Below are 19,598 nucleotides of genomic sequence, written 5' to 3'. Positions count from 1 at the left end.
TTAACTTAGCTACTTCATCATTGAAATGAACTGACTAGAATCAAACCAAACAATTAAGAAGAGAAGTGTGATTTGTAATGTTTTTCCTCTGCTGTCATTATTGATGTCACGGCAGGTGCTTTACATTATCAAAATGAGTGATATAACAGTTTAAAGCCCATGGAGTTATTTCCAGTTATTCTGATTAGATGTCTGCTTAGACAGATGGTGGATATATAATCCGGTTACCAGGTTACAAAGCTACAACAGCAGAGTTTGTAAAACACACGAAAACCCCTCAATGCATTCATGTTTTAAAATTTATTGCAGGTATTCCGTTATGTACATCTTTATATACAAAGTTATTTATGTGTTTCAACATTATTTTTGATACTTCTCGACAGCTGTCTATCTTCTCCTTTCTATAGTATGATTACAAAAACCTTATAAACAATAGCAGTAATTAAAAAAAAGAAAACTGACAATAAAAAAAGAAACTGGACCTTCTATATTTGATACGAGCAGAAGCAGGCTGAAAAATAAATACTATTGACAAAATAACATTCTATTGACTACATACCTTGAAAGTTTCGCCTTTGTCATCTGCATGGTGAAACTTTTATAGCGTGTAAAGGATCAGTTTTGAGTTTTACATTCTACACTATTCCAACTCTTACTTTTGACTATTGTCAAACAATCAAAACCCACAACATTCTGGTTTGAGTTTTCCCTCAAAGCAACAAATATCGTGCACAATAATTTTCCTTTTGCTTGTACATTTTGAGGGAAGCTTTGACACTTGTTTTCCTTTTGAAACGATTCCACTTTTATATATTGATGGGTCCCATTGTATTGTTATTTTTGGGTCTGACGTTGTCAACAAGTGCATCATAAAACAGATTTTATGGAGGTTTTTCATGCTCTGTTTATCAATTGCAAACAGCCAGTTTTACCAAAAACCAAACCTGAACCATAGGAGCAAAACATTTGAAATATTTTTTGTTAGAAAATTTTTTTAATTTTTATTTCTCCCATACACATCAGGATTTCACCAATGTCCACTGTGACTACTATGGATTCAATGAGTACTATTCTCCGTACCATCCAGAGTAAGTGCATATAGCATTACATACTGCAGATGATTAAATAAAAATGACTTTGAATGACTTTATTTTGGCCACTTGAGGGCAGAGGAACTCAACAAACACTCAGTCTGACGTACACCCATTTACACTTTAGCTGACACAGAGAAACATTTATGTTGTTTTCATCCCTCAAGTTGTGTTTCTGGCCACCACCAGTACATATCTGTATTGATGAATGGATTGGGACAGCTGTGACTGATAACTATAACCAGACATAATAATGTTATACATAGTAACACAAACATTTTTTTATTTTTGCAAGCCCCAACACATAATTATTGGATTGAAGGCATCATGATGTTAAAATGGTTAATTGAGCAGTCTGCTATAATTTTACTTCCCCGTATTCCAGCTTTTCTGGATGGATGGATGAATCCAAATAATTTAACAGATGTAAGAGCATGCAAAGTTACCAAAGAGCCACAACAAAGGCTCTCTTTTGATTATTCATTAAAAAAAAGCAATTTTACTACAAAGTAAGTTGTAAACTACAATAAAAGAGACATAAACTGAGAACTAAAGCTAAAGTAGCAGAAGACAATGTCCTTTTTTTTTTTACATCAATTTGGGACATGGATAGAAGAGAAGAGTCTGTATGATGAAAGCATTTTCTCTCATCTCTGAAACATCCACAAAGAACTCCTCTGCATGATAGCATTATAAACTGGGAGACTGAAGCATTTTCTCCTCCTGGTCAGTGTCTGCATTTCCACTGTTTCCTCTTTGACTTCACTTTGTGGAAAGTCTTTGTGTAAGATTTTACGGTCCATGTCATCTTTGTTCATACTTATGTTGCTTTCTTATAAGTGCAGATGCTATCACGACAAGTTTAGTGAGGCGATGCTTGTCTCACAAATGTCCACTGTTGCATCTCTAAAAAATATAAATATGAAGTTATCTAAAACCCTGCCTTATTTTGGTCCTTTTTTTTGTTTTTGTTTTCTTCCTTTCAGCTTTCTCTTAGCTGTTCTCATTCCACTCTGGCATGATGCTGACACTATGCACACTGTGGTACTGGTGTGGCGATAAAGTACGTGGGATGCCGTGTGTGTACAAGTACTCATTTCCCTGTAGGCTGCCTGTTGGCGACTGGATCCCAGCACCGGGGCTGCACTGGCGGCCCAGAGTCTGGTGGGCCATGGAGCTCTGGTACATGGCTGCATGGTGGCCGTCACCCAGCTGCGGCGAGGCGTGGCCCCCAACCCCGCCAAGTCTGGACACCAGGGACCCTGAGGTGAAGTGAGCAGAGAAGTGCTGGTAGGGCAGCCTCTCCATCGACTGCATGGTGGTGACGGAGCAACTCCCATAGGGCGAGACGCCGGCCCATGTGTTGCAGCTGATGTCCTCCAAGCTGGGAACAGGCTCTGCGCCCTGTGACGCGCTGGCATACATGCACGCCTGCCGCTGGTTGGCTTCACTGCGGTAGGGCCCGCCGGCCAGGCCGAGGCTCTGGGTGTAACTGACAGGACGGTAGTAATGGTCCTCTTCACTGGACGAGCTCTCCAGGTAGGCTTTCTTATAGGTGTGCTCGCCTGAGTGACAGTCGTCCTCGACTACAGGTGGAATGACAGAGATAACGAGGAGAGTTACTCCCTTTTTATGACACAGAAATGAAATGTGCAGCCACTCAACAATAACTTTGACAAATGTTTTTTGGGAAATTGGAAAACTGTTCCTCTAATCAATTATAAGAACAGTTATGTGCATTTTAAACAGGCACATTTACATTCTTTGTAAAAAAGAACACAGAGACTTCACTTGGACTATCATTGTATCTTTCACGCACATATGTTACATATTATGGGAAAATATCTAATTGTGATTTGACACAGTGACTGTGATTGAAAATAGATTGAAAATGTGTTGCCTTTTCATTTGCATAGCTCATAGAAACATTTATTGCAGCCTTTGTGAGTTGCAAACTGTGTTTATGCTGCTTTATTATGTGTTTTGAACCACAACATGTGCTAGCATTTAATGCAAAAAGGTGTCCAGTAAAAGAGCACAGGATACATATTACGTACATACATACATATTTACAGTTTAATACTTTTTGTATTTGCTTTTTGTGAAAAACAAAACACACATTTAAAAGCATTTAAAATGAATCCTCAACAATAATCTACATGTTTCCAGATATTGATAGGTTTCAACCCATGTGACACAAGAATCTGTGTTTTTCTTTGTCTATCCCTCAGCTGTGTGCAGTGATTGAAACCTTGGTCTCACATTTTAAACCATATCCCTCAAGTTGATGTTTCATGTCAGTCGAGTCTCCTACCTTTCCTCTTGATGCAGTGGTAGTCCTGACTGTGCTCATGCGGCACAGGGTAAGAGCCCGACTGGGGCAACATGTCCTGTGAGGTGCTCGTGACCCCGTTCTCGCACTGGGAGTACTGGGAGCTCAAGGAGCTTGGGGTGCCCATGCCCTGGACCTCCCCACTGAACGGGCTCTGGCTGGAGCCCACTCTCTGCCTCACTGTGCTGCGAGGCACCACTGGATACTCCTTTGTACTAAAAAAATACAGAAAAACAGATGGACAGATAGACATGTTAGTAAATGTTTTTTTTTTTAAAGGGATTGAGCATGTTAATGAACATCATGTAAATCTGCTGGCGTTAAAGCTGTAGCCCTTTGGCAGATTTTCTGAAGATCACACACACTGACAACATGACGGAAAATACAACACAACAATTCACACATCATTTATTAAAGAGCCGTTCATAAAGGTGCAGTAGCCAAGTCAACGTAAACTCTGTGCTGTATGTCTTTGTAGTTGCAGTTGTATGCGTGATTTTTACATTACTCGCAAATGAACACTATTTCACATAGCATATGTTTTATTTATGTGTTTTTCTATTTATTTATCCTTTATTTACCCAGGGAGTGCCCCATTGAGAGACTTCCAGGGAGTCCTTGTCAAGATAGCAGCATCGACAGTACAAATACTTACAGAGACGAGACAATGCCAGACATTAAACTCACAACAGAATATAAAAGTTAAGAGGAGGTTATTAAAAGAGTATTAAAGAGAGATTTAATAAAGTAAAGTGCAGAAGTATGGAGGCGGTACAAACAAGATCCTTAATCTGAACCCATTAAAAAGGTTATATGTCAAACCACAACAATTTCTTCTATGGCGCACTATATCAGAGCACTAAACGGTTAAATACACAAACAACACAAGCACTTGAATTGAATCTAAGACAACTTGACCGTGGGTGAATCACACAGGATTCACAGATATAGAGACACTCCTCTGTGCTGTGGGGAAAACCCTTCCCAGTGGAAACACCAGCGTGTATTTCACTCCTATTCATCCACAGGATCCTTCAATAGATCATTTTTGCTACTTTTGGGTCTTTGATTTCAGGGATCGCGTCAGTTTGAAACTGTGTCCTGTTTTGCGTGTAAAGCTCTCCCTTTTGTAAAATTGTAACCAGGAGCAGACGTGCATAGCTTACTGTACTTGGCAGGGTCGGACAATGGCGCCTATGACTGATGGTGTGGTTTGGCCTCTCACCAACCTCTATATATATTTGCGAGGTTTGATGGGTGAAATTCATTTCACTTAAAATGTCGTATTATCTTGTGGCACGCACCTACTTAAAGGAACTTAACGTGTGTCTGATGTGATCGAGAATGCCATTTTATATATAAAACAAAAAAAAAAGTGCAGAAATCTACTATGGTTTTTCATAGATTATTCTCTGCAGCATAAACCTGAAACGCTTAATTACAAAAACCTTTAATCTGTAGTTTAGATGGAGGATTACGGTAAGGAAGCAGAATTTTAGGAACGGCCAAACAGCCATCTGTGCCATAGGTGCACCCTTGGTAAATTGCAGTGGGAATAATACACAACTCCTTATATGGACATCCTATGAGTTTTTGCTTTTTAAAAAGTGGGAGTAGTGATAATTGTGAAGAAGTCACAAAATAGACCATTTTTCTTCTTTTTGTGTTCATAAAAAATGAGCCAAGCAAACTTTGAAACGTGACGTATTAACAAATTTCACAAATTCAATCAGATTTTTTTTTTAAAAGTGAGTACTTTTTGCTCAGGTGTGTTTATATAGTTGGTGAAAATGCTGGAGATCCAGATTGCTGGGAAAAAAGGATATAAGACACTCTATTGCACATTCTTACACTTTTTAACATAGTCATGGAAAAAAAGCAGCCTAAATGCTCTGTGTTCCAAGGGTTAAAGTTTAGTACGATATGGAAATTCAACATATGAATACACACAGCATCTGCATTGGTGGACTAAAAAGGGGGGGGTGGTGCTCTGAGTTTAGAAACCAGATTTTGTCCTTTGAAAAAGTGTTTTCCACACAATATGGACTCAGATCCCTCATCTGGACTGAATAACACACAGGGAGGGAGAGAGAGAGAACGCAACGTGGTCAAGACTGCTGGACCAAATGATACCACCAGTCGAGCGCACACACACACACACACGTGCAGCCAAACACATAAGCAGCTGGAATATCCTGGTGGAAGGAGTGTGGAAAGGAGATGTTGCAGTTTGTCTTTCAGAGGTTTTTTTTTTTTCCAGATTAGCCATAAAAGTGTTCAGCATGAAAACTGGCTGAAGATCAAGAGCCACACTTACGTCACTGAGAATAAGTCATAAGTGGCTTACGCTGAGGTGATAGAAGCATTGAAGTGGGTCTGGTTAAGTGACAATGTGACCAGGATGTCAGTAATTGCGGTGAGACTGTATTTATCTACTCGTTTGCCGTCGTTTGAGTTTGTGTCAGCGTTTCTACAAATCAGAGCCCACGGATTAGTGACACTAATACAACTTTCTATAGTTATACCTTTGCATTCTGGACATCCTGTGCAGCTCCATGTCATCGCTTCCACGGAACCCTTTTGCAAAGGGGTTGTTCTCAATCTTCAGCTGGGTTATCTGCAAAAAAGCAACATACACAGTGCAATGAGAAACACTTGACCCCCACTAAATTTTTTTTACACACACTTGCATCAATCTCTTTGTCCAAAAATAGCTATTCTGCAACATTTCAGTGTCCTCCTACACTCGGTATACAGACCAGCAGCCTCCTCGGCCTTAGGCTGCACGCGAGACATTTGTGTGCAGCTTAGGTTTGATGGGTTTTTGGATGCACTGGGAAACAAACAAAAAATGCTTACGAGTCACTGGAGAGAATGACATAAAACATCACATTTGCAGAAACCCAAGAAGCTTTTAGGCATCCTGGAGCTGAACGGGTCCATAAACATCATGTCTCAATAAGACATCATTTATAATGTTACATTTGATGGACTCAGTTTTTTGAGAAAAGGAAAAATGACAGGATATCCCTAGTGCTGTAGTGCTTTCTGGCAGGCAATTAGTTGACAGCTCCTGTGTGTGTGCTTCCAGTTTTCTGACAAGACCAGAGATTTGTCTGCACACAAACTGACACCTTCACCAAACCTTGTTTTGTTCCTTGTTAAAAATTGGAACGCAAAAGTTCAGCGTCTCTTTTACTCTCTTGAAGCGGCCCAAGACGAAATAGAGCGAGACAAATAATGATCTGTTACTGTACTTAAGTACAACATACTTTATTTCTAGCAACTTTCACTTTTACTCTACTACATTTTCCTCTAACTTTGTTACTCTTTACTACCAGATAAAATCAGAAGCAGAGTTGTGGTCTTCTAGTCTTGATGAGCTACTTTACACAATAATTTTGCTATTCACCCATCTTTCTCACACACTTCAACACCTTGCTCAAGGTCACATTTAGACTAGCAGAGCCAGGAACTGAACCCACAACCTTGCAGTTGAACAACAACTCACCCTACCACTGAGCTACCATGGCTCAATCTTCACTCCTCACTTATTGAATACTTTTATTTCTAAAAATGAAATGCATTTTATATCAGAAAATTCATTTTGGTAAACCGCATATACTTTTACTTAAGTAATATTATAAAAAAGTGACTTCAACTTCTACTAAAGTAATTTTCCTGGTAAGGTACCTGTACTTTACTCAAGTATCACTTTAAGGTACTTTATAGAAGGGTGAGAGTCTGACCCTATAACAAAAAGAAACTCATATATTTTTCAAACCCACATGTGTTTTCCTTTTAACTGAGCTCAGACGATAAAAAAGACTTCTATATGAAAACCTAATTTGAGAGTATAGGCCTGGAGACACTACAACTTCACAACTTGAAAAGAAAGAAAGAAAAAGAAAGAATGCACAGTGTCCAAACTCATTTAAAATAACCGATGCCTCATTTTGAAAAGAATTTGATAAAAAAAAACCAACAACATTATTTTAGAAAACAAAAGCTTGGTAAAAGAAAAAGAAAAAAAGAAATTGCAGCTGTGAGAGGAAGTAAGAGACATTAGGCGTTTTCATTAGCTGAGAGTGCAGCAGGTGAGTTGGCCTCGTGCCTGCAGCACATATTGTTTCAGCAGATGTGAGACTGTTAGATTAGACAGTCGTGGTTCAAAAAAACAAAAAAAACAAAAACTGCCAGGAAATCAGAAATGCTTGTTTTCCTGCAGTTCTCTGGAAAGCCCCAATAATTAGCCCCGGGTTACGATCTCGGCCCCCAATAACATGTTTGAAAAATAATGAATGGTTTCTTCAGAATGTCGGTCATTTGCGCTTCCTGTTCCCAGAAGCGCAGATGCTTCTGATTGGCTGTGGGGATATTATGAGCTTTCGCCCCATTCTCCCATGTCCCTAAAACTAAAAACATGTAGGTCTATACACACACACACACACACACACACACACGGTTAAATGATGTTAAACGGGCGCTGTTTACAGATATCTGCACGTCCTGCGATGTGTGTGTGTCCACTGAGTAAATACACAGTTTTATTTCTGCTTCTTAACACGCAAGTCCAATTACCAACAAGTACGAGGCTGCACGGCCTCGAGCAAACACAAACAGCTCCGATGTTTACCTTTAAATCTATAAATTCGTGTGTCGGAAAAACAAAATAAATCCAGCCTCTGCGCACACGAATATTAACAGCGTCCCCAGTTTTATTATAGGATGTTATTTAGGTTAATAACACAACAAAAAAAGCAAAAGGACCAATATTAGTATTATATAATTGCAGCTCTCCATTAATCAACATTTCCATGTGTATCGTTTTAACCAGAGCAGGACAGTTTTGTTGATGCATCACTTTGATTCTATAACAATAATTGAATCGAATAATACGGTAAGGAAGGCCTTTTTCTCCTTACACCAGACAAATAACGGGCACAAACTATATAAAAAATAGGTTAATTAAATAATACAGATTCGATCTCCAATTGTTCACCTAAATATAAATAGAACTATTATTAGTTGTAACTTATAGTATTATCATTATTATTATTATTATTATTATTATTATTATTATTATTATTATTATTATAATAATAATAATAAAATATAATAGAATCTGTGAACTCACAATGAATTCAGTTTACCCCATTGGAAATGCACAGCATTGGATGAAAGTCATTAATGCGTCTAATTATTTGAAAGATACATAAAACACTGTTTTACAAATTAAATTCATTCCTTAAAAAGACGCTCTTGCATGTTACACACATTTTCCACGTCTCGGTTTGTAGTAAACACGTGATGAGGGAACTCTTACCTTGTGGTTCTGGTAGGACGTGACCGCGATGAAGGCGGTCTCGGGGAAGACGTGAGTGCAGAAGGCCGTGTTTTTGGAGCCGAAGCCGTTATTTTCGTCCGCCTTCACGATGTGGATCCGCGGCTGATATTTGTGCATCGAATTCAAGATGATCTGCAATTGACCAAATGTGCACAGAAGCCGTGTTATTTTTAATATACAAAAAAACCCAACAACTTTAAATAAAATAAATGAAACAGCAGTGAGCATTTAAGCTGATAAATTATGGAACATTTTAAGGTGATCGTTTAAGGGAAAAAAGGAAAGTATTAAATGATCACCTTATAAACTAAACTAAAAGTAATGCACATCCACCACATTTTTGTATTTTCCACTTTAAATATACAAAACTATAGAGGCAAATGTATATTACTATAATGATGATATGATTCACTAAAATGCAAATAGATTTGTCATTTATATCAAGAAAGTGATTTTTTACTTTAGTTCAAGCACTGGAGAACACAATCCACCAAACCTTTTCTACAAATGACGCATTTACCCACGGGTAAAACTAAACTAAATTGCATTACAACAGGAAATGAATCATTTATTGTTTCATAAACAACTAATCAATGAAAAAAATCACACATGGATTATTTTTTTTCCTTTTGTGCAAAAACCCCTCGCTCTCTGCCTTCTCCATGTAAAGAAATCCAATGTTGGAAACCCTCCTATTTCAGACTGGAACCTGAATTTTAATCTCATTACAGTACATAGGCTATTGTGTTAGAATGTTACTGAATGGTTCCCATGGTAACAGCCACCACTCAGAGTAGATGAGATACCAGATGAGTGTCTTCCCTCTGTGCTAAGTGATGACTTCGATCGGTGGTGACATCAAGACCCGGTCCACACTGCTGAACTTGAGCTTTGAACTTCTATTTTTTGGCACTTTCAACCACAGTCCAGTCATAGTCACCAGCCTTTTGGGAATCTAATGTTATTTCATTCTTTTCTCTCCAGACACACTTACATTTAAAGTTTAAAAAGAAATAAAGCCCCCCCAGCCCCTTCCTCCCACATGTGTCTATCCCGTATAGGCATTCGTCTTTATCTCTTATCTCAAAGCTTGTTTTTGTACCTGCCTTTCACTGCCAGCCTGAGAACAGACAAGGGATCAATGTGACCCTGTGTCGGTGCCTGTGAGGAGGGGAATCCTGCATTACTGCACACAGACGTTACCCCAAGTTCATTCTCGGGGGCCAAGTGAACCAGAGATACAATAGCCATTTTTTTTGTTTAACTTGATGTAATTTCATGGTGCAGTAGGTCACCATGAAATGCCATGCACCGTGCAGAAAACATCACTCAGGATGTTAAATGAATAAAAAAATGCAATACTTTATTAAAATATCAGAAAAATGTTCCTGCATTTAAGCCTCCAACTGCTAGTTGGCAGCCGACTTTGAGTTCTCTCACTTCTCCCTCTAGACAAAAAACTGCAATGTTTATGCTTATAACGATTTTTTACGATGAGAGTTTTGCCTTGTGTTGTTGTATCCTAATATATTTAAATATCCTGTATCAGCAGCTCTTTATCGGGATGTTTATTTATCAGATTCTTGCATATTTTCCAACTATCAAGCAGCATTTCCACATTCCACATTCCACATCCACATTCACAAGATGATGTTATGTCCAATTAAAGCTTTTTCCCCACACTATCAGAGCACAGTGAAGAGAAATAGTTAAAAAAAAAGTTAAACAAAACATATTCCTTTGCATTCATGTAGTCACCGCTGGCTCGTTTAAGGTCTGCAGAGTGACATGATATTAGAAGCTAAAAATGGTGCATAGATATTTCACGCAAGGGAAAATAACATGGTCCACTGACTGTGGGTTCCCAAAGTCCAGTATGTGTGTTATAGTATGGGGTGCAGTGGTGTAGCTGTAGACCACCCACTGGGGCCCCAGCACACGCCTCGTCTCCCCGGCCCAGTCGCTGCCCTGCCTGCATCTCTGTATCTCTGCCTCCCCCTCCTCCCTCCCAGCCTCTGGATGATAGTATTTAATGATAGTGAGGGATCACTTTGGGTCTCGTGCTGCTGCCCTTTGCTTTCAAGTTGCCGCACATCAGAGAGTTTCCCCCGAGCCTCGGCATTAGCCGGCTTTGTACACCATCATCTATTGCTCATCGCACACTGCCAGTCAAACATAAACAGTGCGATCCTCACACTCCACCCTCCCGGCCCAAACATGTGTGGGAAGACAGGGAGACGAGAGCGGCAGCAGAGTGAGGGGAGGGGGAGACGAATAACACTGAGAAATATTCTCAGAGGGAAGAGGGAGATCAAAGCAGAGAGTGCAGCTTGGTATGAAACCTGAGACAAAAACAAATGATTTGGAGGAATTTAAGAAAACAACACCAATTTGTTTACTTTAGATTCATAACAGTGAGGGTAGAGATGTCATCTGAGAGTCTCTCTGTGAGAGTCTGAGAGTCTCTCTACTATTTAAGATGACACACTTAAGAGTACAACGACAATGTTATGATATACAGTATATTATGCTGTTAGATTATTATTGTGATTTTTTTTATTTTTACACCATGTTCTTGGATTGTTAACACTTCATATTTTATGTTTTGAGAAGTCTGAAGTGACATAAAATGGAAATGCTCAGGAACAACATAAGAGAAATGGGATTGTAACTGGAGGGTTGCTGCTGGTTTGAATCCCTGTCTAGTAGAAAAAAAAGGGTATGGTACCCTTGAGCAAAGTCTCCCCAACACCCACTGGATTAAATGCAGAGGAAAGTGTCTCTATGGGCGTAAATAACAAAGTACCAAGCAAACTTTTTATGTATATCAGGGGTCTCAAACTCTCAAACTCTCAAACTCGCGGCCCGTGGGCCACAAGCAGCCCCCCAGTCGGTGTCCTGTGGCCCTACACTTATTTAAAAAGGATGCATTCAACATGTAGTTACATATAAGCTTTAATTTCAATTGTCTACATGTTATTTTTCATTCTATTTAATTATTCTGTCTATTTTTGTGATTTACAGATTCATTTTGCATCAGAAATACGTGTTTTTTTGTTGTGAACAACATATACTCTATATCTATATCTATATATATTCAAAACAAACACGTTTACGTTGCAATGGGGTGCCACATCCTCCTTATCAAGATATAATTATTCATGTCTAATCACCAAACAGTTCATTTTTCCCTAAAATGTTGGTATTTTTTCCACTTGACTGGCCCCCGGTCCCCTCCTGACCTGACTAGAAGTTAACTGGCCCCCAGATCATGTTGAGTTTGAGGCCCCTGATGTATGTGATTGTATTTTATTTATTTTACATTAATATCAGGAGCCAGGCCAGTTCTACAAACTGAACATGTGTTGAGTTTTGATGTTGACTGAAGGCAAAGGTGAGGTTATATAGCTGCAACATGCAACTTCAACTAATAAAAGGTATCTTCAGACATCGTAATTTAAACAAATAAAATCGCAGTCGCACTCCTGCCCCTTGGGGCTTAACCTCCTCAGACTCAGTCGCTGCTGAGCTGTGAGTTCTGCTGACATGTGTCTAATAACCAGACATTTCCAGAGAAATAATGTCTGCTGTCGTCCCGAGCCGCTCCAATCTAGCATCAGCAATATGTTTCGCTCTCGTGTCTCACTCCTATGGTAATTATAAATCATCTACAAGTTATTTCAACCAGCTGGACCAACAAGCTGATGGAGTCGACTGACTTTCTGGCCAGTCACCAGCGTTTCATTTATGAATCCCATGGTGCCGTCTCCCTGCACAGAAAACCACTGCAACCAATCAAAAGAAATGCACTCTAACCCAAAATCTACAACACTGCACTTCTATTTCACCAGCTGGGCTTTGGCTGGGTAACAAGCAGCAAAGGTGTCTTGTGGATAGTGTGTAAAATATTCAATATATATCTTTTTTTTTTTGCTTTGGTAACCAAATACTTGAAAGACGTCTTATTGCAGAGTGTTTAAATAATTGTGTGTGTTCAGGAATACATTTAATACTGTATCACTGAAGTTTTAAAGCTGCCTCTGGACCGGATTAAACACATTTACAAGATAAAAGTGTTCATATCCAATCAGCTTTTTTTTGTGGCTTTAATCGACAAGAGCTAAACATTTTAATGAGGCCCATATAGTTTAAAAGGACATCTTACTAAGCTTAAATTAATGAGCTCATCAATTCAAACTTTTATGAGAAGCTGCTGCCAGTAGACTCATTTATAGCCTGAAAATATGATGATAAAGTGAGTGATATTTGTGTTATAAGCAAGACAAGGAATACAAACGCCTGCATGGAGCCAGGGGCTGAATTTAAAATAATGAGGAGTTAAAGTTTGCAAGCTGGCAAAAAAGTGTGCAAACTGCATATTATCTTTTTCCTAAAAAGAGTCCATGTCGTTCCCTTCTATGAAAGCAGAGTTCTCACAGGAGGTCTGCACCTTTTAATGCATCCAGGGAGATATTTAATAAATCCAAACAACAAAACACACCAAGGCGTTTCCAGGATGGAGCAACAAATTCATCTTGACTATCAGTGACTATATTCATGTGGACACCAACAGTCCAGCTTGACATTTACATGTCACAGAGCACAATTCAATGTCTCATTTACTTCTATAGCAGCAAACACTGAAACAGGACAGGAACTTGTATGAAAGCCTGTGACTAAAATCACAATACTCCACATTTCTCAATCAGATTTGTTCTAGTTCTCACAGTATGGCATCATTAAGGTAAGCAGAAATAATTAAGAGAGTTTTCTTAATCATGTTAATATCAGAATGTTTTGAGAACTGATTGGAGAGAGTTTTAATCCAATGATGTTTAAAGAATTAAGGCATTCATTCAATAAGCAATTTCCTTTAAACCAAACAGAATGTGAGGGAAAATTATATTGCTGTATATTCATTTAAATTTCGAAATTATTTGAAAATATTTTGCTTTATCTTACAGTTTCCACAATCCTTTTTTTTTTACTTTATCTGTCAAAAAATACACTCAAAAAATAATTTTGTGACATTGAAAATTGTATATGTATATATATGTATATATATATATATGTATATATATATATATATATATATATATATATATATATATATATATATATACTTATATATAATTACTTTTAAAAGTTACAAGCAACTTCTTTGTAAGTATGAAAATGGATTACATTTTAATGTATTTTGAAAGGAACACACTAAAAAAGCTATACTATTTTTTTTAAACACTTTATATGTATTTATCCTCTTTGTCCAAATATCCCTGCAGAATATGTGTAACGAAAAAAAGAACGAAAATAGCTTTCAAGATTAAAAAGATTTAAAATTTAAACTTAGAACAACAAAACAGACTGCACTTTGCAAGTATTCAAAAAGTACCATAAAGTTTGGCCTGTTTTCTTTAGATCTTAACATTAATCATTTTATTTAAATGTAATTTAAATTCAGTCCTTTATTATGACTTTAAATGACGAATGTTATTTTTATCTGGTAACATTTTTCATGTGATAAGATGATAATAATACATTCCTTTAGCGTTGGTCGTTCAGATTCATCTCTGAGTCTCGACGCATCTAATGCTTTAACACAGTTTTTTGGGGGAACATTGATCAGCTGTTAAAAAAACAACATTTGCTTTATAAACGGTGATCTATTGGTGCGTGGAATGGAACCCACGCTGCTTAAGTGCCTCTGAGCAACAAAACATGAGATAAATTACTATATTTCTGCACTTTGTCGTGTCATAGATGTGGCTATGTGGTTTAGTAAAAGACATGACAGGCCTAGGCACCTACGTGTCCGAACGGGTCCAGGTGGTTGTTGGTCAGTTTGAGCTTCTGGAAAGAGACGAGCTGCCTCATCCAATGCGCCCCCGTGGCGGGAGAGTCCGGGTGAACGTAGAGCCTCCCGGGCATAGCGGGCTCAGCCTTCCCGGTCACAGACCTGGATCACAACAACAGCACCGTCACACACACCTATCAACGATATTATTAAACGTATGAAAGAGAAATACTTAATATTTTTGAGTTATTACTTAGTTGGGGGAGGCGAGACCATTAAATTACCCCCAAAATCAATTGTTTTATAAAGTTTCTGCACACACTTTGCACTGGACCTTATTCAGAGTAACTTAAAATACGTTCATTAGCTGGTTAATTGGCAGAGCTGGTAAACTATTTCCCAACACTGCATGTTATCGATCAAGAGGAGATTATTAGTTCCAGGACAGGTCATTATCGGTATTGGCAGAGCTAAAATAGCTCCTCATGAAAAGGCACTGACCCAAACAAAGTTACAGAGATCAACATGACACTAATAAGTGTGTTTGTGCTCCAGTGTGGGTTGCGGTGCGCGTAAAGACAAGCGGAGTTTTGGGAAAAGTCAAACAAACTTTCTATTCGACACTGACGTGGCCGCTCCGACAGAAACGTCCCTGTATTGATTTCTGGGCAACAATATAAAACCAAACACGTTTAACTCCAATTCACTTCCATCAAGACTACAATAGTAGGTTTTTCCGTGGCACTGAAATTTTGTTATGAACCGTGCGTAAAATCAAAAGTTACAAGTCCTCGTTTTTATTATCACTTACCATTTATTGTCGGCGAATTTGTATCGGTGATCGTCCGCAGGGACGACATCCATCAGGAGAATATATTTAGTTTTGGGGTTCAGTCCCGTGACCTTCACTTTGAAGCTGGGGAACATTCGCCTGCGAAGGACAAAATAGCGCAGTGTGGTGTATTTCTGTCACACTCTGGAAAAACACACAGGCAAAAAATAGACTGCGGTGTGTGTGTGTGTGTGTGTGTGTGTGTGTGTGTGTGTAACATGGTTTTCTGTTCTGCGGAAGAAATGAGAGATTTCACATCAAAGACAGGACATTTGAAAAACATTCAGAGGGAGCCTGCATCCATTCCCCCATTGTAAAAATTATGATTAAGAACTTTAAGTAAAAAAAATGCACGAAATTGTAGTGATAAAAAAAGGGAAAGAAACTCAAAACTAAACAGAATTGAACGTGAACTCATCAGATAAATGTCTATATCTGCTTTGGAAAGGTAAGGACTACTTCAGTGCGCCACGTCTGAGTGGAACTTTACGCATAAAACTTAATAAAGCAGATGTTTTTAGTGAAACATTTGCACATTCACTTGGTATTTGTCAACATGTGATGTGAATTAGGCCATCTGCTCTCACCAGTCACTGGGGGGATGATGGTGGTGGCTCAAGTGTTGCGCGTAAATACCGTTTCACACCAAAAAATATGTGAGGGACATGAGTGACGGGAGTATAATTGAGTCTTTGTGCAGCTGTGAGTGAGTGAGCGAGAGAGAAAAAATGTATCTGTGTTTAATTAATTATACATGTCCAATGTTCATATTATACACACAAAGTGAGTGAGTCACAACCAGACACCATGCGAGCTTCACGCGTTAATGCATGGATCCATATTACTTATTCAGACTGCATGTATGTCTGAGGGCAAATGTGGAGCTGACACATGCACGTGCACAGTGCACGCAAGACGTGTTGCAAACAAAAACGTGTCAGTGCATAATTACACAGACGCACAACATATGCAGAGGCTGTAGAGGCAGAGACACTGAGTAGAAGAGACTGATCATTTTCACCAGAGACAAGACTAAAACGTACATGCACCCGGATCGCTAAAGCGCCCACGAGAAGCCCTGTGTTTCTACTGTAGCTCCACACAAAAAAAAACTAAATCTCCTGCATAATTTCAGATGGATATAGATAGAAGCTGTGTTGTCCCATAAGAAAACTGTTTTCAGTGAGTTAAACTGGTATAAAAACACACTTCAGTGAACCCACAAAAGTGTTGACTAAAAGGATAAACCTCAACAACAGCCTCATTGCAGGCACGCGCCATAAATCCACAGCACTCATAAATAGAATAATATTAGTTTTAATCTAAAAAAAAACATTGAAATGTGTCCCTGTTTCAAATCACATGTAAGGTCCAGATAAAATCCACACACGCTGAAAATGAGAGGACTGCCACTTAACTGCTATTGTGATTTCATTTAAACAATACTAACAATAATACTAACAATAATGTAATGTATATTTATTTTTTACTTCTTACCTTCCTGCTTTGGTGATGATCATCTCTGTCCCCACCTCGTAAAACTTCATCCACAGTTCCCTCTCGTGCAGATAGACCTTTATTCCCTCCATTCCCTTCAAAATAAAACACATTAATGTCTTTTTTTGTAACGAAGGGGCCTTCATTTTACGTGTTTGTCTACAGTTACATTTTCAGGGCATCTGATTTGGTCAAACAAAACAAATTATGCTCTTTTTTTTAACTTGTTAGCATTTATTCTATAAAATAATAATTAGTTTACTTTACATTTAAAGACATATAAGAATTGTGCATCAATGATATGCTGCACATGTGCAAACAATAAGTAATACAGTGTGTATATACAATATAACCATTGTTTTACCATTTAACAGCACACACACGCATGCAGTCAATCATTCTGCAGAGCTGTATGGCCTCTGCAAACATATTTAAACTGTAACAACAACTCAAATTTCCCCACAATAATCTAGTCTTGAAATCACAATTAAAAAAACTTTAAAATGTTATTTTCTAGAATTAATTTTCCATCCTTTTTTGGGAGACAGTTTCACTCAAATTATACCAACAACGCTAACAATGTAGATATAGTTTGGAGGTTTTCGCAACCAATCACATGTACTGTATATTATATTACCACTTTTAAGACATTAGTGGATACTTTATAATCCACAGCAACACCGTGAAACTGGGGGGAATATTTCTTTACTGTGAAAGTGGGACCGTGACCTCAGTTTGCAGCCTGAGCAGAGCAGAGTGAGAGTGAGGCCTCTGCGCGCTGACCAGTACTGACCTGCTGGATGTAGGTTGTCTGTGATGACGGGGATTTGCTTGAGGTTCCGTTCTGTTTCTCGGATTTATTCTCGCTCTGCGCTTCCCTCGAATCAGAGCCACCAGGAGAGTTTGGGAGACCAAAAGTCTCCTCTTGGTCCGCCATGACCGGATCTCTTGAAAACTACACCGCCCCCAGCTGCAAAAACCAAACAGATACAGTATGTCAGTGTGTGTGTGCGCGAGCGTGTCTGTGTGTGTATCCATATTATTAAAATGTTGAATTTAATATGCTTACAATAGCTTTAATATGCTGACCAAAGTGATGGTAGGTTTAGTGCACAATTCAAGCTCAGGGATGCAACTTATAAGAATTAAACATCCTGTACTATTGTAATTGTCACGAGAATTAAAATCCAATTCTAAGATATTAAATCAGAACCACTACATTTTGAATTGAACCAATAAAGTCATTGGTCAATAAGATTTGATTTGCCTTTGTCCACATCGTGATAATAAATAAAGTCAATTGCAGGTTATTAGTAAAATAAAAGAGTTATAGGAAGAGAACTTCTGCCCAGAGAGAGGTAGGGCCCTCGCTTTTTAGGAATCACATTATCCTATCCATGTTCCATAAACAAAAGACTTGAGCTTTGTTGTTACAGCTCAACATGATGATGTCCAGGACAAAGTGAAAGACACCGAAGAACCAGGAAAAGAATACTCTCACTTTCCACTATTACACTCACACGGTGTCACTTCTGCTTCTACCAACACTGGGTTGCCTTTACGCAAACATCTTCTTACGACAACAATGGACACATGCAGCCGGATTAGAGGATCAGTTTACCTAAAACAAAACCACGTCGCAATCTGGGGTGGAACACAGCGATGCACGATAGAGAATCGTCGCCCTTTTTTCTGTTCAAACTGGTGTAATGATGCTCTCAAAACGTCTCAAATCGGATAATCCAGGCGGTTGTGGTCGATGAAGCCGCACAGCAGATCCTCCATGAATCCCGCTCTCTCCACATTTAACTCCCACAACGTTTTCCTACAAGCGCAGGCAGCAGTGAGCGAGCGTGGAGATCCTCGCGGAGCTCAGTGACAGAGGAAACCTCTCCTCGGAGCCTGATTTCAGTCCTGGACGGTTTTTGTGAGCAGATCCCGCTGATAGCACCGAGCAGTAAGAAACAGCCGAGTCCCAGAGGAGCAGGTCCGTCACCTCCTTCTCTCCACCTCCTCTCTCTCTTTCTCTTTCTCCGCCTTGTCAAACCCCACGTCTCCCACTCTAGCGCGCGCGCCGTCCCTCCCCACTCACTCCACTGCGCATCAATGACCAACCGTGCGAAGCGGAAACAGAGACCAATACGTAGACCAGTACGTTTGGAGGAGAATGAGGGGGAGCCGTAACGAAACAGCACTGGTGTTCGCTGCCCTGAAATCATAATCATTCCCCCCAGGTCTCCACCCCAGCTCGCTTCTAAACGTCTTCATAGTCTGGTGTTCGTGCGCAATTACGCGCGTCTTCTTCTCCTTCGCCTCCAAAGCTGCGTCCTCCAAACAACGACTAATAAAGTTCATGAAACATCATCACATCACATTTGACAGCTGCATCCTGTCAATAACCACGTCTCTGATTAATCGACCATATGCGTTTGCCTGCAGTTATTACAGTTACTTAAACATTTCCTTTAATTAACCGTTGTTTTTCGGTGTGATTTCAGTGTGATTTCATACTATCTGCCAAAGTTGTCATTTTCTTCAGTGTGCGCGCGCTAAAATATAAATATTTCAAAGTTTCTCCACGCGCCAATAGAGACGGTAGACAGTAGAGTCAGCAGTATTTGTCCTTTTTCAAGCAAGGTGCCAATATTAACACGTATTGATAAGATATCATAAAAAGTAAATGCTACACGTATTTTACATGCAAT

The 19,598-nt window shown here is 39.1% G+C and overlaps 1 protein-coding gene across 1 annotated transcript; it reads right to left on the bottom strand.

Annotated features, from left to right (window-relative positions):
* Nucleotides 1-285: 285 nt before the first annotated feature.
* Nucleotides 286-18,923, bottom strand: tbx5a (T-box transcription factor 5a). Its single transcript, XM_044011737.1, has 9 exons — nt 18,515-18,923; nt 17,687-17,863; nt 16,894-16,988; nt 15,376-15,495; nt 14,579-14,726; nt 8,750-8,902; nt 5,949-6,040; nt 3,406-3,638; nt 286-2,677 (listed from the first exon to the last, which is right to left on the bottom strand). Exons 2-9 carry the CDS (start codon nt 17,828-17,830, stop codon nt 2,085-2,087), a joined length of 1,578 nt encoding a protein of 525 aa, XP_043867672.1. The 5' UTR covers nt 17,831-17,863; nt 18,515-18,923; the 3' UTR covers nt 286-2,084.
* Nucleotides 18,924-19,598: the final 675 nt, after the last annotated feature.

Source organism: Solea senegalensis, linkage group LG21 (genome assembly GCF_019176455.1).
Source record: "Solea senegalensis isolate Sse05_10M linkage group LG21, IFAPA_SoseM_1, whole genome shotgun sequence".
Classification (NCBI taxonomy): domain Eukaryota; kingdom Metazoa; phylum Chordata; class Actinopteri; order Pleuronectiformes; family Soleidae; genus Solea; species Solea senegalensis.
The sequence above is the reverse complement of the archived record's forward strand: the minus strand, read 5'-3'. Positions and strand labels throughout refer to the sequence as shown.